General features: G+C 34.9%; 1 protein-coding gene across 2 annotated transcripts in view; it reads right to left on the reverse strand.

The window, feature by feature from the left end:
- PCLO (piccolo presynaptic cytomatrix protein) overlaps positions 1 to 24,542 on the reverse strand; it is a 348,144-nt gene extending 323,602 nt beyond the window's left edge. For both annotated transcript variants that reach the window (XM_045564481.1, XM_045564480.1), the window contains exons 1-2: positions 24,295 to 24,542; positions 16,746 to 18,270 (exon numbers count right to left, since the gene is read on the reverse strand). In XM_045564481.1, coding sequence (XP_045420437.1) covers positions 16,746 to 18,270; positions 24,295 to 24,542 — 1,773 coding nt within the window. The remainder of the gene's footprint in view (positions 1 to 16,745; positions 18,271 to 24,294) is intronic.
- Positions 24,543 to 26,481: the final 1,939 nt, after the last annotated feature.

A 26,481-nucleotide genomic window follows, 5' to 3' on the forward strand; every position in this document is an offset into this window, starting at 1 on the left:
TGATCTGTGTAATCAAAAATATTTGTATCCCCATAATACTTTGAAATAATAAAAATTAAAATTAAAAAAAAAAACGGTAAAGTGTTTGGCTGGTAAACAACATAGTCTATACTTTCAAAAACTTGTCTTTTGAAAAAACAATCAATTAATCACTCCCAAATTGTTTAAAGCCTCTTTGAAATTATTTAAACTCATCTTACCATATTACCTTGTTATACCAAAGCTTATTTTGCAATCTCATGAAAAGTAAACTTACATTTGGAGAATGTTAAAAGAAACTTTCAACTCAAACCAAAATGTTATATCTCTGTTTTAAAAACTGTAAAAAATTAAAATGATTGCTAAATATAGGTGACAGGTTCTTGGGTGTCCATTACATTTGTTTTTAGTATGGGTATTGTATACCTGTGTACTCATTATATTTTTATCTTTACCTTTGTATATGTTTGAAGCATTTCATAAGATAAATAACTTTTTAAATATAAATATTTATAGTTCCCAAACAATCACATAATTGCTACCCCTGAAAAATACCATGACAAAAGGCAGGCTAAAATATAAGGAAATTTTCACTGCATTTTACTCCCTTCTTGATGGAAGGAAATACCTCTATAAATATGCATGTACCCACTCACCCACATCCCTATTATTATGTCAGTTCTGCTGTACTACCATTTATTTTTTTCCCATTTATTTTCTTCCATAGCCTTACATGATCACTTCATAATCATGCAGCCAGACAAGCAGGAAAAAAAAATGATTAAAAGCATAATTTTTTACATGCAGTGTCACTAGATTTTTTCTATAAAATACCTATTATATAAGATATATATCCACATTAACAATTTTAAATTACAGAATTCTGGGATCAGTAACTTTCATTATTAATTGTTCTTATTCTTTTTAACAAGTATCAAAAGTAGATGTAAAATTTAACCAGTATTCATTCTTTTATTCAAATACATATGGAGCTCCTCCTATAGAACACACACCACTGAAGAAAAGAAGCAAAAACCCCTGTTCTGATGGAGGCTACATTATAGTGAGAGTCAGATAAGAAAAAAAAAAAGGAAATTAATGCCTAATACAGTTTTGGGGTCACTATAGATATGTAATAAATATCTGATGATATAGTGATGATACCTCTTTTCTTTCCTGTTTCTCTCGTGTTTTTTTCTCTGAAAATTTTCCTTGGATGCATTCAGTTTTATCGGCAAAATTGTAAGTTTGTTTGCAATGTGAATGTTGGAACCTCACACGTACCCAGCCACAGGCCCTAAATGTATCTATGGACAATTGCAAAATTAGAACACTACCGTGACATATCTTATATATGATGTACATCAACATTGGGAAACACATTTTATACTGGCCTTATTCCAAAATCAAATGATTCACTGCAGTTTATAAATGTACATAAATATACCTGTACCTAAGAGGAAACTTAGCACAAGGGAAGTGGAAAACAGAAGTCAGTGCCCTTCACACAGAGAAAATTCTGTTTTTCTCTTAACACACTTTTTTTCTTGAACAGACTCCACTCCCCCACATTTCTTCCTTTTAATGATCACATTTATTTTAACTATGATAAACACATGAAAGATATTTGATCCCTCAGTGTTCCCTCTCACTGCTAGAATACAGGTTGAAATCATTATCTATCCTATCAAAATATGAAAAGCTTTTATCCTCTTAGGATTGTTTTAGAAAGAGCCTCCTTTTTATTTAATTCTACTGACCAAATCTGTTGAAGATAGAAATGATTTTTATCTCAGTACTTAACAGTCTAGTACTGAAAACAGCAACATTTCCAATCCCCTGATTCAATTGGAAAAAAAAAAAAAAAAGCCTTTCTATTCACTGAGCAAATACAAAAGTCCACAGCCAGCCCCAGCATTAACATCATGAACCACCTTCCACTTTGCTGTTGGTCGTCTTTCACAATGCACTTAGGGAGAGCAACGTACAGCAATATCACCACTGCTCTCGCAGTAATTCAAGTTAGAAATCTTGCAATATTTCTACCACATTCTCAAGTATTCCCTAAGTGGGTCTGCATTGCATGTGAAAGGTAATTCCCCATTCATTCTCTCACATTTACAAAGCCAGTCCCTCATTTGGCACTCATCATTTCTTAAACACTATACTTTCACTTAAATAGTAACCTGCTTAAGACAAAAAAAACCACTACCCTTCAAACCTCAATGTCTTTCCCTTACCTATAAAATAAATTTTGCAAGAAGTTTAAAACATATAATTTTGTTGGTGTTCTTATGCTAGCACTTAACACAATTCTGCTATTTCCAAGTCTGTATATCCCCAAAATCTCTAAGCAACAAATGGTAATGACTTCCTCATTGTGGTCCTTCTACTGATCTCCAAGGTCTAAATTACTGTTTAAGCATCAGAGATGTACACAAATATCTTTTTAGATGGTTTGAATTAAACAAATTAATTTAAAATGTTTAAGTGTGCTCTTCAAGCTACAGCATCTCTGTGTTTACATTCTGAATCCCCGGTGTTTACCCAATCTGTACAGCAGGCTTCTGTCTTCATACTCTGGTTGTGTGCCATTCTCTCCACAAACCTATTCTTTCTACACCTCAGGCTGCTGAAAATCTATCCTCATTTTGATTCAAACTAAAAAGAGCCTTTCATAATCACAATGTCTGCTAACCATAAATATTTTCCTTGTCTGGAGATAATTACTGCCTTGTTTCACTTCCAGAAGTAAAGTTTTATCTGTAATTCTGAGCAGAGATGTACCTGCCTTATTGGGTCTTCATTCTACCATAGCCATGAATGGTAATCTTAGAAGACTTTAGTCCTTATCACTTCCTTATCATGCCACAGAAGTCAAACAATATCTGAGGTCAAGTCTGATTCATAGAAGACAGCTTCCACAAATATTTCATAAACAACATCCCAGGTTTCCTGTCAAAAAGTAGCACCCCCTCCCTAATACTATACTTATAATCATCTATATCCATTTGATAAATGGCTGGAGAAATGGAACAAATAATACCGAGAGAGCCTACAACTATATCAAAGTGTCCTGGAAGGGCTCTTACCTTTAACATGTAAGCATTAAAAGGAAAGAATCCAGCTATATTAGATATATATATGTTAAATGTGAACTATTCCTGAATTCTAAATTTTATATGGAAATAAGGAAAAATGGTCACCCTTTTGCTTTCTCCACCTACAGCCTTACTTAAAGAAGGTTCATAAATGGAATTCAAGATCTGGAGAAACAATTGTTTAATGAGCTATATTAACTCAATTAGTTTTATGGAAAGGAACAAAAGAAAGGCATAAAAATGTTCCTTTAGCCTTCTAATTTAATATGCTACATAAATGGGGGTAAAATAATGGTCAGACAGGATTTCTGCTCAGTGTAAGGCCACTGTGTACTCTAATGTAGACCTGCATATAATTATCTAATATACCTAATCCAATCCCCACAGTTCTCTTTTTTGAGCCTTTGTTCTGTATCAGGGCTGTGAAATACAGTAAAACAACTTCACTAGCTAAGGCCTTGAATGGATAATCATAAATATCTTATTTAGATTTTTTAAGAAATGCTACTTGAAGGTTTAATTGTGAACTTCACATACAGAGTTTCAATGAATGGTGCTACTTAAAAAAAAAGTATCAAAACTATTGACTACCAAAAAATTATACTCTGATTTTTAAGAGTGTATCTTCAGTAATGATTCAAGATAATCAACTTGATACATGTAAGCAATAAAGTGAATTGGCACATTTTGGGAGTCCAGAATTAATATTATTATTAATTCTCAGAAATATTATTAATTTATTAAGCTTCAAAACAGAATGGAAACCTCTCTTAAAAAACAAAAGAAATCCCAGCAGGCATAATGACTAACATCCACCCTTCAACGTAGCTCAATCTGGAAAATTTAAACACAAACGCTACATAAGAGTCATCACAGAATCTCTACTCAATTACATAGCAGTAGTACTTGGAATGATGGAACATCAAAAGAACAAACACAATGTTAGAAATTTATATTTGCTGGTGTTCACACCATTCACATTAGCTATTGTATAAATTTTCCTCCATCATGCTGCCATCCTGTCCCTGTACTATAAAAACCTGTTGGGTTCTTACTTCTAGACTCATCACAACTAAATTTTTTTGCAAACCATAACATCTAAATGGACCATTTACTTCACCAAGGCAACATTCTCATTCTTTCTTACCTGAACCAAGATCCCCAGTCAACTGTGGGCTCCTCTTCCATTTACATAAATGATATCCATCCTTTACAATCCACATTGAATTTCTTCCTTTACCACTAAATATCCCAACACCAATTAAGGTCTGCCACTTCTCAACTATTATAGTACTACTATAGTCAGAACCACAGCATTTAGATTCAAATGTGTAGTGGTTTAAATTATTTTCCAATTATTTCCTCTTCTCTTCTCATATAGACTTTTATTTGGAATGACCACTTTTCATGCTTACTCTTACCTCTGTATTAAATACCAAGTAAATTTTAGATATTATTTAATGATGAACTATTCAAAAAACATTTTTCTTACTCCTCATCATATTATCTTAAAATATTTATTGAAACCCTTATATTATTTTGAATACCAAAAAGTATAACCAGACAAAAGATCTAAGAAATCAACATTATAAAGAGGAAATCAAACTAAAGTTTGGTAACAGATTATGCTTTCTGCTACCCAAGGAGTGCCCAAACCACATGACCTCCCCCAAAAGGCAGTTACTCCCTAACAGCAGTTTGGCTGCAGATGGCTCACTGTAGTTGACATCTTTAGCTATTCATATTAATGCATAATTTATTTGGGTTACAACTAGACACTAGCAGCCCTCAGAACTGTGATAACATATTCAGCAACTTAGCAAAACAATTTTATTTGAAAAAATGCCATCTAGAATTTGGATGGATATTTCTTCTCTTAAACTGTGTGGATTATAATTTCTACTGTGTAATTCAGCTGCCATAACCAAATTTTGTAAAACGTAAACTAAACACCTATACTTTTCTTCATAAACCATAATAATGCTCACCAAATACTAGCAATAACATATGTAAATCCTCACAAACAGGATGAAATAATAAAATTACATTTTAATATGTTTGTCAGTATAGCTCAAAATAAAAAATCTGACACTTGCAACAAAGCACAATAAAAAAAATTACAGTACATGGACATGAAAGTATACCCGTATTCTATTATAGTTATACAAAGAGGAGAGGATCTCAAATCAGTAAATTGAACTCACATATGTTATACATTAACACTTCTAAACTGGTTCTCCTATGGTGAATTCAAACTTTCACACTTCAACTGATTAACACATACTTAGGTCTATCACACAATTTTGCAGCCTGTGACCCATTGGCTCCAATTAGCCAGTGTTTGTACAATTATCTGAATACCTTATTGTACTGTTTTCTTATTATTTAATTTAGAAATGAAAAGTGAAAAAATAAATTACATTAGTGAAAAACATAAAAGGTCTCATAAACTTAATATAAAGAGACAAATATAAACTCATTGTGTATGCTGAAAACAGCATATTTTTAAATTCAATCAGATGCTCATTGGAATAAGCCAATTACTGTATGTTGACTTGAGAAGGAAACAAGTATGTTTTTAAAAATATATGAAATGCTTAAAATATATCAATGCTTGTATAAACAAAGATCATAAGGAATTTTTAGCCTATCTTAGCTCTCTGTGAATGGAAGCCCCTTTAACTTGGCAATCATTCAAAGTTTACATAGCTGCATGTATGTACATTTTAAAAAATGAATTTAAGGAAAATTTGATTTTAAAATTATGCTTAATCAGTATTATATTATTTCCAATTTTTTTCACAAACCCTATCCACATTTTTCATTACCATTTATTATTTCCTTCTGAAATGTGTTTTAATCCTTCCTCTGTCAATAAGTTAAAAACTTTAAGTTAAAAAAGATCTGCACATTAAAAATTTTCCAAACAAATATAATTACAGAATCTTTATCACATGTTCACATAGTGAAGCTTGCTACTTGATTTTTTAAAATTTTTTTACATAAATAGAAATCTGTTCCTGTGAGTTGTTTTAAGTATTCAACTCATAATTTTGACTTTGCTGAACAAATGATAGAAATATCATATTTCTATGAATTCTTTTGCAATTGATAAATTTTTTTAATTAGAGAAAAAAAAACAGAAGAGGTGGTTTAGTATTTTATATTCAGGAAAGACCAGATCTTACCTGTATGTACTTTATTATAGTCTATTTTACAAACAAGATTCTACCTTAAATTGCTAATTATTGGCTCTCCTTCTAGACTCAGAATTCTATTCCTGACAGTGAGCAAAGTTATGAAATTCATCATCACTATTCTCAAATTTGAGCAGAGTGGCCTGCTCATAACAGGAGCTCACAGCTTTCTTAACAAAAAAAGAATGAATCAATATATAAGACTCTACTTTGGGCAACACTGACTAAAAAGGTATAAAACCGGTGCTCTCAAACCTCAATTTTTTTAGAGTAAATATTCCGAAAATAAACTGGTAAGAGGTTCATTTCTTTTTAACTTTAAGGATATGTAAAATTTATATACACACATGCTTTGTGTATCCTAGAAGTTTAGGAAATGGTATGGCAAATCAAATAATCTAGTTAAAGACAATGTAGTCTCCTATAAAAAGATGCTAAATTTTGGGTCAGCAGATCTGGCTTCTTGTATGGGACCCATTGCCAAGTAATTTTATTATCTTGTAAAAGTCACAAATTCTTAACCTCAGTTTTCTCATCTACAGATGGAGCTAACAATTATGGTACTATTCTTACTTGCCTATTAGAATTTTACAAAGATTATTAGTAGTAGTAATATTAATAACAATGAATGTGTATCTACAATTTTAATTTCATTGCACAAGTACATATATAGCCAAATTTGATTTTTAATTTATAAATACTCAAAAAAATAAAGTGACCTGGCCAAATCACACAGCAAACAAAAACTAGGATTCATACTTACATTCTCAAAGTCTAAAATCTGATATATATTTCCCACTTTTCCAAAAGGCTATCTTATGACCAATTTATAAAGAAATAAGTTTCAAAATGCTCTAGCGTATGAATTCTGATTTTGTCTTTTTACTCATCTTTAAAAGGTGGATACCACCTCATTAACACAGCATGAAATTGACAAAGCGTATATAAAGTGCCCAGTGCACAGTTTGAAATGCAGTGTTCAAACTACAATCTCTGTTCCCTATGACAAAAGGCCAATCTTCATTCTTTTTGAAGTAAGAAAAAGACAAGAAACATTGCTTGGAATGAAAATGTTGCCTCCTTATCAAAGGCAACTAGAAGTACTTTTAAGTGAATTCATAGTAAGATCAGCAAGAGTGCACATGTGTGAAGAACAAAGCTAGGACTAGAACCCAGATTGTTTGATGCCTTATGGATTTCATTTGAGATTGTTATTACTGTAAGGAAAACTATTATAAACTTCTAATAGATTGGTTACATCTTTATCATCAATGTAATACCTTTGAAATATTTATAAATAAGAGCTCATATTTATCTAAACTAATTAAAACACAGACTAGGGGAGAATGTTAGATATGTGTATTTTCTCAAGGGATACAAACAATGAGCAAGTTAACCCATCACTGTATTCAGCTTACTGATCCAACAAATGATTTTGTCAACTATGGGTATCTGCTTTCACAGCAGAACATCTGTTCTTAGCAAGCTATATAGATTTTCGTACCAGTTGCAATAATACAAAACAACAAGCTTACTAGATATTATAAAAGCTGGCTCTGCAGAAAGACACCTGAAACATCTAGTCATTTAAAAGATAAAAGTGAAAAAAAGGCTTTTGTTCTAATGATAAAACTTGCAGGTAGAGCCTGAAGGGTGTATCTGTGTGTATGTATATAAAATATATTTTTATATTCCTGGATTTTTTACACACACATATATACATACACATCTCCAGGGAACATTCACATCATAAGGGAAATGGTACAAATTGTATCTCATCAAAGATGAGAGCTACACAAATATGGTGTCTGTACACATACTTAAGTGATATACATTTTTAAATGATTGAGTTCTTTTATTCCTTTAATTTTATTAGGAAATTTTAAAGAAAGATAAATTCATTTTGTTTAGCTAGGATATTCTCAGTTAAATACTATGAATGATACCATATGGATTATCAGAATTGCAAAAACCCAATATCCTTTGTCTTCCAAAAGCGTAATGCATAGAATCAAGGTATTTTATTTTTCTTTATTGGCTTTATATAAACATAAGACCAGTTAAACCACAAGTGGCTGTGACAAAGAATGAATAAAGAAACTGACCAAACTTGGCATCACAGGTTTAAGGTATTTCAAATCATCATTGTTATGTAGAACCAAAAATTCTTGATGTTTCATCAAGTAGAATGCCAAGAGTGAAGATGTAAATATCAAGAATCTAAATCCTTTATCCAACCCTTCACATCATATAATCATTTAACCACTCATTTGATGACTTCAACTTTTTAAATTACCCCAGTGTTAATTTTAGTTATAACATGAATTTGCAAGATTAAAAAACTAGTGCCAAAAAGTATAACATTAAAAGTAAAAGCTTCCCTTGCTACCAGAAAGGCTAACTTTCCAGAATCAATCAGTGTTAACTTTTGCTTTTAGTTTCTGCTGTGGTTGCCATTATAACTTTAAATAATAGGTTTTGATTTTATTTTCTCATCTACAAATTTAAAATGTTATGTATTTTTTCCTTGCAATAGAAAGTGAACTTCTTCATAAGATACTCTCATATTATCACCTATTAGCTCCCTATGGTTTGGATTTCATAAAATGTCCACTCCTTCACCTCCACATTACCATAGGGCAGGAATGAAGAGATCTCAGAATTATACACATTCTTGGGTGCATTCCCTCCCTTTCCTTAATACTCTCACACTTGACGCAGCCTCTCTTGAGACTACATACACCAACTAGAACGTTAGTCACCATTAAAAATTCTAGATTCCCAAGTAACCTATGAACTCCCAGACTCTAATCCCCAAATGGGAGGGAGGGAGAGAATCCCACCACCCATGCCCATCCCCATCCCTCTCTTGATACATATTACAAACCTTCTCTACTTCAATTTTATTCATAATGCTTATTACCATCTTCCACTCTATGTTTTAGTTATTTGTGACCCTTACTAGAATAGATGCTCTATAGAGGAAGGATTTTTGTCTGTGTTGTTCACTCCTATATCCCCAGAGTCTAAAACATGCCTGAAGAATAGTATACGGTAAGTAGTTGAGTAATTTCTTTCTTTCATTAGTAAGAATTTTTGTAAGCTCTTTATGGTTGCTGAATGAACTTTTTCATATGAAGGTTGTTTTTGTTGTTTTGTTTTTTCTATTAGTTCATCTATGTTCTTCATGTGGAGTTACTGCTAAAATGTCTAGTTAGGCTTTTCAATCCATTCATTTATAGTGAGTATCAATATTATTTAGTATAAGTAATTGACAGATTTTTTTTCTGTTTGTAGACAATTCTGCTTCCCCATTAGTCCTCTACTTTGAATGAGAGGACGTAGGATGGCAGAGAGGCAGTGTCCAAGTAAGGACAGCTTTACTCTGAAGATAACAGAGTTAGTGCATTTGACTCATTGCTGAATAATATTTTGTTTTCTTTTTTGCAACACTCTGTTGTGGGAGAAGAACATTACCTGCACTTCCCTTCTTTTGAAGGCTATAGTTTTTCTTATGAGGATACTTCTTCAGGCAGCTCACCTCTTCATTTGTAGAACATTCTCTAGCTTTAGCCTGAGGGAGTAAAATAAAGCCTCCCTCTACACTCTGTCTTCCCAGTAGAGATTAGGAAAGAGTCCAGTTGTCCTATTTGTTTCTGTTACAGTTCTTTAATTTATTCTTTGATTATTGACCACAACCCACTACTGCTCCTACTGCTTTTTATATTTGTTGATTCCAAGTTTAGGGCTATTCTGAGGTTCCCTCAGGAAGCCACTGTATAGTGGTTTTCTCAGCTCTTTGTCTGTGCAATTTTCTTTCTGTCTTCTAGGAATTCTTCAACATTCCAACTTAGGTGGTTGGTGTGCTTTCTGGAACTACTATACTTTCAATCTTTTAAAAAGTGGGACCTTAAGAGAAAAGAGATGAACATTCGTGTGCTCAGTTCTCCTTTTTTTAGAGGAACCATGTGGCAGTCTTTGCTTAGAATTTGAGGTGACAAAAGGCCTTTGTGCTAAAAGCAGCAAACTAAAAAAAGAATATCCTCTTTTCTAAAAGTTCTTTCAGTTATTCCATCAGGAATGTCTTGCATACTCTCTTTCTCCACAGTTTCTAGCCTCCTGACATTTGTCACAGCTCTGCTGTTTTCCCAGCAGCTCTTTTTAACAAATTCTACCCCCTGCTTCTCTTACTAGAAATAGAAGCAGCAGCAGGTCTATCCACCTAAAGGAGGTGGCCAGTTAAGCCATTTTACCCAACTGAAGAATTTCAGTCATTTCTTGTTTTGTTTTATTTTTTAAGAAATAGAGATGGCTTATATGCAAGTCTATATATATAAGTCAAGAAGGTTTTTATGTTTGTATATTGGTTTTTTTAGCTGCTGAAAGGTGGCCATGATTTTTTTAAATAAAATATCTGGTTTCAGCCAAAAGACTGATTAATATATGAGCCATAATAACTGAAAAAACAAAACACACACACACAAAAAAAAAATCCACCTAAAGCTACTTTCATCACTAACATTTGCTTCATTTTCAACATTTTGAAAGTGACAAGTCTTTTTCATATATTACAAAATTTCATAAGAGTTGGAAGAATTATCAAACATTAGGAACAAGCATTTAAATCTCTGTCCCTAAATTGATCTTGCTTGAGGCTACACACCAAAAGAGATAAAATAAATCAACAAAAAGAATAATAAAAATGCTTTTGTCACTGACAGAAAGCAAATGTTCAGTTTCTGTGTCAGAAAACAACCCCCAAAGAGGATCTATATTGTAGAAATTTATTCTATTAATGGACCAGCAAGCAGAAATACAGCTATAAACTCTGGGAATCAAAAGTCTAGGCTTGGAGCCAGTGGATTCTTAAGGTTTGTTAGGAATAGCACACATCTCGACAGCCTCCAGAGGGGGCAGTTAATTTAAAGGCCATCCTTTCTACATAGATGTTTTTGGGTTGTCTAAGGTGCTTGTGTGTGGCAGGGGCAGCGGGGGAAGGTTGGTGAATTTATAGTTAAGGGAGTAAATATGTTCCCTTCCCTAAAGCTTGTGGCTAAATGCAGCTACCTCTCTAGTTCTTCCTCTGAAGACCTGATAGTCATTTAAGAGTCAGGATGATCACAAGCAAATATACTCATAATTCTGATGTGTTGGTAAAAAATATCAGAGAACTTCTCCTAGTCTTCTCAAGGAGGGATGAAAGAAACTACTATTGTGTTTTACAGACTACAAAATAACAATATAGATAGTTGCTTGCATATAAACATCCAACTGGAAAATAATAAATTCATGTAAATTGAAGTACCAAAAAATATCCAGCCTCTGTCCCTATTCTTCATGGAAACACTGTTTACTCAATCTGAATATATGACAGCAAATTGATCCAGAGTGTTACATCCTTTTCAAAAGAAGCACACAGATTCACTTTTTCATAGATACAAATAATAGTTTAGAAGTAGTGGTTTTCCCCCAGATTTCATCTACCTATCTCCTGGAACAGAAGGTTTTAGCCTCTACCTAGAGCTCTTCTACCTTCCCAACTCTGACCTGCAGATAATTCAGGAGTTGTAGGAACTGACCAATTTGGTGGACAGAATGAGGAAAGATGCCTTTCTAGAGTTAAGAATTAGAACTTTGATCACATTTCTTCCTTATAGGGAAAACAAACAAACAGAAGTTAAAATGAAATGGTATAATTTATACTATTGAACAAATGTCTTTAGATTGCTACCACAGAACCCAACAATTTATGATACTGTATCTATGTAGAAAACAATGTGCAAGTAAATTTTAAATGCCAAGTTTTTTAAAAATATAAATTTTTTTTGTTTCAATATACTACGGTAGTACAAATGTTTAGGTTACATATATTGCATTTGCACCACCTGAGTCAGAGCTTCAAGCATGTCTATCCCCTAGAAGTGCACGCACACTCATTAGGTGTGACTATACCCATCCCCTGCTTCCCCCTCCCACCTGTCCGACACCTCATGAATGTTACTATTATATGTGCACATAAGTGTTGATCAGGTAATACCAATTTGATGGAGAGTACATGTGGTGCTTGTTTTTCCATTCTTGTGATACTTTACTTTAGTAGAATAAGCTCCAGCTCTACCCAGGATAATACAAGAGGTGCTAGATCACCATTGTTTTTTGTGGCTGAGTAGAACTCCATGGTATACATATATCACATTTTTTTAATCCACTCATGTATTGATGGGCACTTGGACTGTTTCTACATCTTTGCAATTATGAATTGTGCTGCTATAAACATTCCAGTGTGGATGCCTTTTTTTATAGAATGTCTTTTTTTTCTTTGGGTAGATGCCCAGGAATGGGATTGCTAGATAAAATGGTACCTGACTGATATTTACAGAACATTCTACCCCAAAACCACTGAATATATACGTTTTTCTCATCAGCTCATGGGACACTCTCTAAGATTGACCATATCCTAGACCACAAAGCATGTCTCAACAAATTAAAAAAAATAGAAATTATACCATGCATCTTCTCAGACCACAGTGGAATAAAATTAGAAATCAATTCCAAAAGAAACTTTCATCTCTAAAAAAAGGCATGGAAATTAAACAACTTTCTGCTGAATGATTATTGGGTTAAGGAGGAAATTAAGATGGAAATCAAAAGACTCTGTGAACTAAATGATAAAGGAGCCACAAATTATCAAAATCTGTGGGACACAGCTAAAGCAGTCCTGAAGAGAAAATTTATAACCATAAATGCCTACATCCAAAAGACAGAAAGATCACAAATCATCAATCTAATGAATCATCTCAAAGAACTGGAAAAGGAGAGCAAACCAAACCCAAACCCAGCAGAAGAAAAGAAATAACAAAGTTCAGAGCAGAACTAAATGAAATCAATAATAAAAAAATTATATGGATGATTAATAAAACAAAAAGTTGTTTCTTTGAAAAAATAAATAAAATTGACATACTTCTTGCTAGATTAACAAGAATCAGAAAAGAAAGGACTCTAATAAGCTCCATCAGGAATGAAAAGGGAGAAATTACAACTGATACCACAGAAATACAAAATATCATCTATGAATACTATAAAATCCTCTATGCACATAAACTTGAAAACATGGAGAAAATGGACAAATTCTTAGACATGTACTGCAACTTTAAAAGCACATATCATATATTTAAAAATACTTCCTCGTACAAACTTGCAGTTAATCCTCCTAATAACTCAATGTGTCTAGCAAAGAACATGTTATTTTCTTTCCTATGTCAAATTGTGCCATTGTAAAAGAAAGTGTAAAGCTTGTCCAAGCTTACCCAATCATTAAGGGCATCCCTTCCTTTACTTAGCTAGTGAGCTCCTCTGCCTGCCCTCACATTCCCAACTCCTTTCATGTCCATCATTTGTGTCCAAATTCTTATTTATCCTTCACATTACCATCTCAAATATTTCTCCTTCCATGAAGCTAACTCCAGTATCCCCCACTGACAGTGGTAGTTTCTTCCCTTAACCCCATAAACACTTTATCTCTCTCCCCACCATGAGTAAATCGACCCGGAATTAGAAGATTTGGTTTAACTTCTGCTTGGTAATTTACTATCTGGGCAATCCTCTCAACTAAAGTAGCCATAGTAACCATTTGAATGCTAGTTTCCTTATTACTATAATAGAGACAGAATATATGCTCATAAAATTATTTGGGAGTTTAATTTTGATCAAACAAGTAAGAATTATGTGAAATATAATGTCCTACACAAACTTACTTTTCATAGAAATAAATATAGATGACTTTTTTTACATACAACTTTTATTTCCCTTATTTCTGGTTGAGGGAAAACTTCATATCTAACAAATATTTGATTTTGTCATAGCACTCAATGATGCTCCACAAGTAGGGATCTGACACAAATTAATAAAATGAATGAGCAAATGTATGACTACATTAATCATGATAAGTTTCATAAAGTAGAATGCTCAGCAGTACCTGCTAAACATGGAAGGCCAAAATCTCCAACCTCATTGCCTACTTATCTGCTATTCTAGCTAACATGTTTATTCCTGACTCCCTAAACACATACTGCACTTTTGTGGTTCTAAGTCATGGCTCAAATCATTACCCTCTTTCATATCCTCTATGTACTTAAATAGTACCTATCTTTATATGGAGGCTGTCCAGAAAGTATCCAGCCATTGTTAATAATGAGAACAGTTGCCTGGCTGGATACTTTCCGGACAGCCTTTGTATGCCCGGCTCAAATGCCATTTTCCCCATGCAGTTTTCTTTAATCCACTGAAAATACTCAGAAGTCCATGATATTTGTTCATATCTGTCACAGCTCTTATCATCTAGGCCTGTATTATATTTTCTTGTGCATGTATTATCTAATCTAGCACATTTTAATCATGTTAAGATCAACATTTATGTTTCCATTACCTTTGTATCCCATTAAACATGTAGCAAAGTATCTTTCATACTGTAGGTACTCAAATAATATCACCATAAAGTGGGTATAGAAATAATGTATATGGCTTAAATTTCTAATTGCATATTTCTGCCTTACAGATTGCCACCAATACATGACAAAACTAAACATTTTATAAGATGATCATCTATCATTTGAAGTCATTATTACTTCACATTCCTATGAAGACAGTATACTATGGGCAGAAATATTATCTTTACCAAAATTTTAAAAGCTACATATATATATATATATAAACAGACTACTTATAATCTGATTTCCTCCATAATTCAAATGCATCATGGTCTTATTAATTACAATTTTTTTTTTTTTTTTGAGACAGAATCTTACTCTGTTGCCCAGGCTAGAGTGCCGTGGCATCAGCCTAGCTCACAGCAATCTCCAACTCCTGGGCTCAAGCAATCCTTCTGCCTCAGCCTCTCGAGTGGCTGGGACTACAGGCATGCGCCACCATGTCTGGCTAATTTTTTCTATATATTTTTAGTTGTCCAGCTAATTTCTTTCTATTTTTAGTAGAGATGGGGTCTCGCTCTTGCTCAGGCTGGTTTCAAACTCCTGAGCTCAAATGATCCACCCACCTCTGCCTCCCAGAGTGCTAGCATTACAGGCGTGAGCCACCACACCCAGCCTAATTACAATTTTATCAGTAAAGAATTATTTATTTGCAAAGTTAAAGTACTCAATATGACTTTTATTTAAAAAGTGAAAGATTCTTTAGAAAATAACCAGAGGTTTTCATATTTTAAATCTGCATAATTTTTCATGATTAGTATCCAAATTAACATAATAGTTTCCTAGGATCATCATTCTTGTTATTATCACAACATAGTCATTTATAAGAAGAGTGCACAAGCCTCATCTCTCAGAGATGAGAGATCACATAATCCTTCATTGCCTGCTGTCAGTTACTCTCTGGGCTGCTTGCAGATGTAACGCCCAGACAAACCACTAACAGCTGTCCTCTAGACAGACTAAATGATTTTTGTACCTTCTCATTGAGAAGAGGTTACTGGATCTCCTTTAAAAATGAACTTCTTATATTCTCTTATACCCTAAACCTCTTTATTCTTTATTTATATTATCCCATCGTCACTGTTTCATTCCCTAACTCCAGGGAATTTCTGAGTTTTTGATTGTTTTGTTTGTTTTGTCCCTTCCACCTAAAATGTCCCAAATCTTTACATATTAAAATGCTATTAATATTTTATTCGAGGGGTTAAGCACTGAGATAATATTGATAAAGTTAGTTGACTCACTGAGAATTACTTTTCTATCTTCAATCTGAGTAAATAATCTTGTACTCATTTGTGTCACTATTGGTCTCTTTATGATTTGATGGGTCAGCAAGGATTACCCAGATATAAGCCGAGGAGATTAAAAACTGTGATCTTCTGAGAAGACACCCATAAATGTTGAATTTGCTATAACGACCTTTTCATTTGGGAACTGATCTATGCTGTTATTAATGACTCTCAACTAACAAGGAAAGCATGCTCTCATTGGATACATCAAATCACTAGCAGGGGAAGGGGATGTGCAGATTAAAAAAATGTATTCTATTTTATATTAAAATTGTAGTTAGAATTCGGAAAACACTGTCCACTTTTCTCCTAACACAAATATAATCCCAGTTATGAGTCCCACAACTTTGGTAGGTAGGAGCATCAATTTAAAAGTTAAAGTAATATCACTGTATGCTAAATAATAAATACTGTGGGTCTCACACATAGAATGAAATAGTAGGTGCTCAGCATCTCTCAATCAATTTGTATTTGTTTCAGAAACTGTGGCAATATTTTGGGCTGCTTATTGAAGAAAATGCAAAAAAAAATTAATAATTCTAATTTACAATTAGCAAAGAAGAAAAAAAGGAAGAGGGGAGGAAGCCAGAGAAAGACAATGCCATCCTGTCACATAAATTATAAACTAAGCACCATTTGTGTAAGATAATGATATGGCAGAAAAGCATGGACTCAGTAAATAGATGCACTCACCTCGGTTAAATGAGGATTGGGGTTAAAACCACAGAGGCTACAGACAGTGGTTTGACACTCAGTGCATGTGTTAAAATTGGCCTTTTCTGGAACATGCAAAAGAAGTTCAGTGGTATTGCAAAGAGGACAGATGGTTTTAGGGAGGCCTTGTGATGGAGGCTGTGTTTTAGGTGCAGAAGTTGTTGGTGGCTGCAGAGGTCTCTCAGTTCCCATTTGGCTTACTGGTTTTGCAGATTGCTGAGCTAAGGGTTTTGCTGGAATAGGCTGTTGAGCTGAGGGTTTCTCTGAGCCAGGCTGTTGAGGTGGGGGCTTTGCTGAGCCCGGCTGTTGAGAAGGGGTCTTTGTTGGGCCAGGCTGTTGGGCAGGAGGCTTTGCTGGGCCTGGCTGTTGAGCTGGAGTCTTTCCCGGCCCAGGATGCTGAGCTGGAGACTTTGCTGTCCCAGCCTGCTGGACTGGAGTCTTTGTAGGCCCAGGTGGCTTAGCTGGAGACTGTGGCCCAGGTTGTTGGGCTGGGGGTTTTGGTGCCCCCAGCTGCTGTGCTGGGGGCTTTGCTGGTCCTGGCTGTTGTGTTGGAGTCTTTCCAATCCCAGGAGGCTGAAATAGAGACTTTGGCCCAGGTTGCTGAGATGAAGGCTTCTCTGACCCAGTCTGCTGAGCTGGAGGCTTTGCAGACCCAAGAGGCTGAGCTGGAGGCTTTGCTGTTCCTGGAGGCTGGGCTGGGGGCTTCACTGTCCCTGGCTGTTGACCAAGTGGTTTCACTAGCCCTGGCTGCTGAGCGGGGGGCTTTGCAGGCCCAGGTTGTGATTTTTCAGGTCCAGGCTGCTGGGCTGGAGGTTTTCCAGGACTTGCTTGCTGAATAGCTGGTTTGGATGGGCTTTGCAGTGAGGGTTTAACTGATTCTCCTCTTACTATGTCTGACTGTTTAGTCTGAGGCCTGGTTGCATCTCGTTGAAGTGGCAATTTCACCTGGTCTGTCTGAGGAGCTTGGACAGGCCCCTGAATTGGCTTTCCTGTACCTGAAGGTTGTGATTTCATTTTTTCTGGTTGCTGAGAAGATACTGATTTGGGAGAGCCATCCTGCTGAAGTGGATCTCTAACAAGTCCTGGCTGCTTAGGAGCTGGCTTGGGTGATGATTGTTGTGATGGAGGTTTTGTGATTCCTTCAGGTTTTCCTTGTTCCTTCTGAACTACTTTTGGTTTCTTGGTGGTTTCCTCCTGGGATGCCTCAGAGTCTGATATCAAATCGAATGGGTTGAATTTATTTACAACAGAGGAGACAGCACTTAAAGGGTTAACGTCTGAAAGGAAGCCAGGCATCATACTAGACTTGTGCTCTTCCTTAAAATCAGTTCTGGACTTTGATTCTTTCAAGCTAATAGTGGAAGGACTCCTCCCAGGCAATTTCTGCTCCAACCTAAAAGTGTCTGTAGTTCTACTTTTACTGAGACCAGGCTGAGCTGGACGTCCAGGGTCCGGTGGTTTTCCAGGTTGCTTTGGAGTATGACTACTGTCCAACTCTTGTTTCCTAGAAGAGTGAAAAAAAAAAAAGTGAAAATAATGGAAATTATTTCAAATAAAAGTAATATTAAAAAGCTATTGGCTACTGCTTTCTTATATCTCAAAATTATAAATATAACTAGAACCCACTTTTGTAGCATCCTATAAGTGATCATAAAATTTTTAATGCTTTTGTTTCTTTCCTTGGATGCATAGAGATTTTCCACAAGGAGATGAAGAAAAGAAAAAACAATACTTGTTATGGGTGACAAAAACTTAAGATAAAATATTATAAAATACTTATAATAAAAACAATAATTTACATTTACACTTGATAGAATCTTGCCATACTTAAAATCTAACAAAATATAGGTTTAAATGAAAACCCCAATAAATCAATGCAATGTCATATTACCATTCATACATGTTCACAGGGTATATCATTTTTTAACCAAAAGTTACAAAGAAAGTTAGTCTCCCAAAGAGTAGCAGCATTGAGAAGTAAAAATATTCATAGTAAAATTGAGTTTGCTGCTGCAACTTTTTTTTTTAACTTCATTTTGAGAATTTACATTAGTTAAATCAGGCCTAGGATGTGATATAAGGGAAGTTTCTGATAACGGAGGTTACATTATGCCTTTCCAGGGATGCTGAGAAAATAAATAATCAATTTAATTTTATTCTATCTAGAAAGATAATATTCATCAAATATCCTTATTAAACTTTACAGAATGAGAATGTCTACTTTAATTACTTAGACATTCTTGAGAAACAACTCCAGCCTTCTTGTGGAAGACCAGTGTTAATTATTTTTTAATAGCTAATTCTTCATGTGAAATTTCTATGCAAAGTAATAATAAATGCTTAAAGCACCCTGAGATATATTCTGATATCCAAAAAGTAACAAGCTGGTTGGGATCCCACTTTTGAAAAGTACTATTACTTTCCTTGGATGAAGAAAATACATAATGATCTCCTTATACAATGTTTGCTACATCATTTATCGTCATTGACAGATTATTAGTAATCTTATTATTGACATTAATATTAAAATATAACAAGTAATTAATTTTCAAGATTTCCCTTAATTCATAGACAGATATGCAAGATGTATTTGTAAAATGTGCTTTGGAAACATGATCCATTTTAAATGACTATGGTAAAATAGGTGTTTCTTATTTTATATATATATATATATTTAGCCAAAAGTCATATTGAATAGATCAATTTTTAAAATAAGCCACTTGTTACTGATAAAAGTTGCAACTAAAAGAATATTCTGCATTAGAATTATGGAGAAAATCAGATCATAAGTATTTTGTTTGATATACATGTAGCTTTTTCATTTTGGAAAAGTTATATTTCTCTTTAATTAAAAGAAACAAGAATAAAGAAAGAATAATTCAATAGCACCTAAAATATGAGATGATCACAATAAAGTTTTAGAGATTTTAATGTGGTCTGCCAAATCTATCTCATAATGGACCAGGATAAAAATTTCATATTTCATATTCAATACTTCATATTAATGTTTTCAGAATTTTCCTAATAATGTAGAAATTTGAGTACAGATCAAGACGTAAAGCACAGTAGATAGAAGCAAAGAAGCATTACTTCTAAGTAGCAAAGACTCAGAAGGAAAGAAAATAATTTATAAATGGCAATACATACAGAAAGTTATTTTCTGATAAAAGATTAATAAATAGAATTCTGAGTTTTGGTGATTTCCTCCAGGAAAAAGGTAACAAAAAAATGTATATTTTACCATGTCTCTGAAGCCTTCAGTTAAACATAATTAAAATTACTACCCTTGATAATTCCAAAAGTTCCAAGATATCTTTTAAGATGGACTGCTACATATTTCCATTTGGCAAAGATCATTTTGAATGTTTCTTTTTAGGCCTTCCTATGTGCTCCCTTCCATATGAAGGCAGAAGAGCCACAGTATATAATCAAAAATAGATTATTTTCAAAGATGTACACTACTCAGATCTTGATATTATTCTAGAAATGTTCTACATTTAATTAAGATAATATACCATTCCCTTGAAGGTTACATACTTAGGGACTACATTATAGATGTGACTATTCTATAAGTAATTATTTAGACATTTTAACTATCTGTCTTACAAAGAGTCTTAGAAATCTAACTTTAAACAGAGTACAAAAAAATCTGATCTTAATTTTACTAAATTGTCCTCTCTTGAAAATACTATTTATTTTAATCATTGTTTTGTGATATTATTTTACTTAATCTAACATATGTGCAAAACAACAAAAAATTAACTTCATGAATACCAAATATTCCTGATAATCATAAACACCAGAAGTGAAAGCAAGTTGTTTGCACCAGGAATTATAATTGCATGTACTTTCTACAAATATAAATTGAACTATATTATAGAATCCCCCTTTCAGAAAATACCTATACAGCCATAAGGACATTCCCATAATTTAAACTTAGTTTTAGTTGCTATAGTTATAATATGTAAATAAGTGTAAAACACAAGGATCTGGGAATGTGAAATAGAAAGATCATTAGAGAAGATACTGGCTTAACACCAAACAAAAATAAAAAGGTGTCTTAGCTAACTGTGGTCTTTTGGTGAATTTTGTTTAGTATAACATTTTTTCTACTAAAAAAAAATGACTAAAATGAAATCTGTGCCTTGTATACTATTAGACTGTGAACTCCCAGAGAGAAAATGTATTTCATTCATCTTTGCATCACTAGAACCAAGGCTGGTAACTAGCAGATAAGCATTAATGTTTGATGAATTAATGAATAAATGGATGATTAACAATGAGAGAACCAAGAAATGAATATATCAGGTTTTTGTTTTACTCTAGATTAATGTGTCTTGACTTGAATTCTATTCACTTCAAATTCTTCTGGAGGCCTTCTGAAATATAAATGTATAGATTCCATACACATTTTATAACCTGGTCTTAGCCTGCTGCTTTAGGAAGGAAAACAGTTGTAGAGGCATCTACCCAGGCTGGGAGGCCCAAAGGAGTACTAAAGAAAATAATCAATGCAGCCAGAATTCATATAAAATATTCTACTAATCAGAAAAGTTTTTCAGTAAAGCCCTTCTTATATGATATTTCTCTAACTGTAAATAGAATGAATATAAAAAGTAATAAAATTGCACTTCCCTAGGTCCATAATGAATCAAAAATCCAGGAGCATTTAATTTGTAACCTGTCTTAGACTTCTAGCTTGTAACTACCCATGTTTAATACTACCTCCCTCTTCATTTTTCTATTTTCATCCCCAGATCTGAATTTTTCTTTCATAGGTTAACAGAAAAAAATATTTTAGCTAAAATGAGGTAAATATATATGCAACTGTAGGACTAGAAAAGCATTTGGAGTGATAAGATATTTTTTAAATGTAACACAACAGGCAATGATATTTGACAGTGCTGAGTCACATATAATTTTATAATATTAGAAATATAAGCAACTCTGGGAATATCTATTCATTTTCATATATTACTTATATAAACAAATGAATATCTATTCATTTATTCTCTAAGTCCCAGGATACAGGGATCAAAAGAAGCAAAGAGACTAACTCAAGGTCATAAAACTAGTCAGTCACAGAAATCTGGTATCCTGATTCCTGGTTGGAGGAAAGGAGGTGATTTTCACTCCATCACACTGACTTTTCCAAATGTAAAAGAATATCAATACAACTAAATAACTCCTAACAATGTATAATTCAATATATAACTTGTCTGTAGCCATCATCAATGGCAGTGTCATCCATTGCTGACATTGATATTACCAGTTGTTATATCTGTAGGGTTCCTTTAAATTAAAAATCAAATAAAAACATTCCTTTTAATTTTTAATTGATCCTAACAATGACCCTAAGAAAGTCAAGACAGGTGTTATTAGCCTTACTTAAAGGAAAGGAACCTGAGGCACATTAGTTGTGAAGTATGTGTAATTTACTATTAATTATTTAAAATCAATAGGATACCAACCCAGGGCCTCAACCTTTATTTAAAAAAAAAAAATTCTCACCATGTTTAATTCATACCTCTTAAATGCTTAAAACTTTAAATAATTTGGTTTATACTTTCTTATATACATTTAAATTAACATAACTCTAAAAGTCTACATGATAAACCAAGCATATCTTTGGTTATCATATATGGGAATATCAACTTCCAAAAGTGATATACCTTTTATAGAAATCTTTCAGTAATATATAAGCAAGTTGCAAAAATCATAAAGTGTTTCTTTTTGAGTGTTTAGATGAAGCTTTCACCAAGAACTGTTTAGGCCACAGATTACATATCAATAAGAATTCCACCATAATAAAATTATCAAAGGAGAGCTTTAAAATTATACTATTTGATACAAATACTGCATAAAGCAACAGTTTTATAGGCTGAAATAATATTTTTCAGCACTCTCTAAACAGAAAAGTTGGAAATCTAGAAATCAAAGATCATACTTTTACTGGTATTTGTAACTAGCATGTTAGACCTGTTGCTTGTGCCTCTCAGGGAAAATTATAAAAGATTTGGCATACATTTCTAAAAGGCTAACAAATTGTACCTTATTATTATCTTATGAAAATCTAGTGAATGAATACTATCTGTTTCCAATTCAAGTTTTCATCAAGTAGAGAAAAATAGTACATATCATAAATTGTACTATTTAAGGTAATGAATTAAGAAAGGCTTTTACCAAAGAAATAGCCCAATATAATACTAGTTTTAAAACACAGAACAACATATATGAAGGGACTGGTTTTCACTAGTAGCCGTAGTTTCCTGTCAAGATAAATAGAGTTTTTTAACTAACAGATCTGAAGCATTTAAGATTTTATGCGAAAATACTGCCACTATCCATAAAACATTTTACATTTCTCCTTCATTAAATTTGATAATTATTTGAAAAAATTATATGCATATACTTATGTGATAGTAAAGTAGTTAAAATGATTTTTTAATAAAGTAGAGGATAAGAATGTACACCTATATATCAAAGTCTTTCATAGTTCCAATATTTCAAATGAAAATTGCAGGTTTCCCTTCTGTTGTCATAAAGCAGAAATGGTTTCAGAACCACAGACAGACAACTGTTCTCTACTGGAGGGTGCAAAGTTAAAAGGTTTGTTTACAACAATAAAGGCAGGGCAGGCACAATGATTATACCCTCTTAGTACTCTAATTAGAAAACAAGTAATTTATTGGGATGAAGGAAAATGGAGTTAGAGAAGGAAATGACTACGTTAATATTACAGATTACCTCTTATAATTGTCTGTGCAAGTTGTCACTGATTTGTTTTTAAAAGGATGTATTGAAAATTAATTTTAAGGTAATAGAAATTCAATGTTCTTCCATAAACTGAAAACCACTTTTGCATAAAAAAGAGCAGTGGTTTAAAAAATAGCATATGCTAATTCAGAAATACACGTACAGCACCTGCTCTGCTGTGACCAAACCATCTGTTTAATGGCACAACATATTTTGGGGTTCCTCATTGAATATAAAAGGTGTATTCATTCTATTCTTTCTACCTAAACAGCTTCTGTCCTCCTCTGGAGGTGGGGTGGGGAGGACAAATCACCTCCAGCGGGATCACAGGTATTGTTACAGAAATATTTAGCTATCACTCACAGAGAAAAAGAACCCGACATGCCCGAGGAGAAGGTTTAAACAGAGACAGGTAAACACCAGGCTCTATGCATTTCCCAACACGTCCGTTTTGAATTAATGGAAGACTTGCAGATTAGTAAAACACTGGAGGGCGTCTCTCCACGCCATCCCAGAGGGAAAAGGTTCCAAAAGGCCAAAAATCACAACCTAAAATCACAGTTCCAAGAACGTAACCCTTGACTATCCCACCAGAAACTCTACAATGCATCGTTTTTATTCCGCCCATCAAAAGGCTTCTGATCTCTTTATCGCCACCCCATAGTGGAGAATAAAATGAACGGAGGCGACATATATGTACCGCCGTGCTGGCACATACGTGCACGGGAAGCCGTACATATATGCCTGGACATATATGTCATGCTGTGCGTGCCTGTGCATGGAAGGCGACTCCGCAGCGGCCGGGGGAACGCTTCCCTTGGGCAGCCCCTGCGCCCTTGACATGACAGCGGCGATCTGTCTCCTCTCTTCCTCACTCAGCCGGCTCAGATCCGCCTCCATGCCGGCCGGGATCACGGTGTGCGAGGGGCTCCCCGCCCCGCCAGCCCCTCCTCCGGCTGCCGCCGCCGCCGCCAGCCCTTCGGGGAGCCCTTCCCCTTCCAAGCTCGCCTCGTTGCCCATGGCTCAGGGAGACTCGGGGCCACCGCGCTCCCTCCCGGCGCCGCGTCCCGGTCGAGAAGCCCCGCGGCCAGAGGAGCGACCCGAGCCGGGGTCCCCCGCGGCGCGTGCAGGCGGCCGAGTCCCTGGGCTCGGGACCGGGCACCGCTGCCCGGAACGCCAGGCGGGAGTTAGTCCCGCTCGCAGGGGACGCCCGCGGCCGGGGCTTCCTCCATGTTGGACAGCGCCAGGCAACCTTTGCAGAAGACGCCTCCCGGCCGCCGCCTCAGCGCCCGGCGCCGAGGAGAAGCAGATCTGAGCGGCGCCAGCCGGGCGCCGTCCGCCCCGCCCACCGCGCCCCGCCTCCCGTCCGCGCCCTCTCAGTGCGCACGCGCCTCCCGGAACAGGTGATGCCCGCGTGCCGCGCCCGCCCCGCTCTGCGTCGCCCTGTCTGCCTCCTCGCTCCCGGCTGCGATTTAAAGGAGCCCAGTGACAGCACAGCTAAAAAGAGGGGCAAGACAGCCATTGTTTCTTTCAGGCACATTTCAGGATGCCTCAACTGGAGTTTTAGCTTACTAGATTCAAGGGGGGCGGGGAAAGGCTGGCAGGGGAAGAGTCTTCCCAGCTTTGGCTCCTGGGATTTGTAGTTTCGATTTTTTTTTTTTTTAAGGGAGGGTTTTTAAAAGATCCTAGGAAAGGGTTCAAGTAACTGAAGAGTCTTAGGGGAGACCCCTGATAGCTTTAAGGCAAATTTCCCAGAAGGAGCTAAGAATGGCCCTTTTCATTTAGAACGTTCACAGAACAATTAGATTAAAACTAATTAAAATGATAAAACATCAGTAAGCGAATGCTTATAACTTGTGTTCCCTGAAGGGACTACGCAAAAGTAAAGGTTTTGGGAAATTGTGGACCTGGGGTACTATAGTAAAATCCAGGTTGTAAAATATTAAAATGCTATAGTAGTCTGAAAAATTGAAAACATGATTTCATTCCCCCTCATTTTATCTATTTTACTACTGTACACAGAAGAACCCAAAAAGGTAAATTAACAGCCATACAGCTGGCTCGCAACAGAGATACAACTAATAACAACTTTTTCAGACCCACTCCCCACTAACTTCACCCCCCCCAACACACACACATATACACTTTTCTTGCAATTACATTTCTTAGAAGGGACTATTGTAGTTCAGTACTGACTCTGCAACCCCAGTTTTGCTACTTAACCTTTCCTCACAATGTGGACTTAATGTCTCAACTGTTTAGGTTAAAGAAAGTAAAACGCTAACAATTAGGAATGAATAAATAGATGGAAATGAAAAAGGTGTTCAGAAAGTAAGTTTCCAAGTTTTTGTAATAATCATTATACAGTTTGATATTTTACCATCCAGTTGTATTGAAACTAAAAAGTGGCATAGTGATAAAAATTTGTGACTACATTTACTACATTTAAAGATGGCTAGTTATCAGATGATGTTGCATTACTGGTTGAATTCCTACAAAAATGTTGCATAAACTTTGTCTCATAACATACTGAGATGTGACTTCCAAAGTCACAACTGCAAAGAGTCATATATACAAATAGAGAACGCTCTCACTTATATAAACAAATCATTGTGAGACCAGTACAATATGGTCATACCTCCTAGAAGCGAGTTTGCTTCAAAGAAGTACATAATTAGGTACACGATCCTGGATCGTAATGCCTTCTCTGACAAAATGGGTAGCTGCTTGATGACCCAGGCTGCTCTGGGAATCAGTAACATTCTTAGACGGATGTGAGGAAAAAGGAAATTATCCATATGCTATTTTCTCATAATATGCTCCAGTTTTGCAAGAATAAAATATATTTGATGTATTCACAGCCATAAACCACAAGCTTCAAAAATTGATAAGATGTATCCCTTTACAAACTACAACCCCAGAATAATGATTAAGCTTAGAAAATTATATTGTTAATTCC

This window comes from Lemur catta, chromosome 11, assembly GCF_020740605.2.
Source record: "Lemur catta isolate mLemCat1 chromosome 11, mLemCat1.pri, whole genome shotgun sequence".
NCBI classification, from domain to species: domain Eukaryota; kingdom Metazoa; phylum Chordata; class Mammalia; order Primates; family Lemuridae; genus Lemur; species Lemur catta.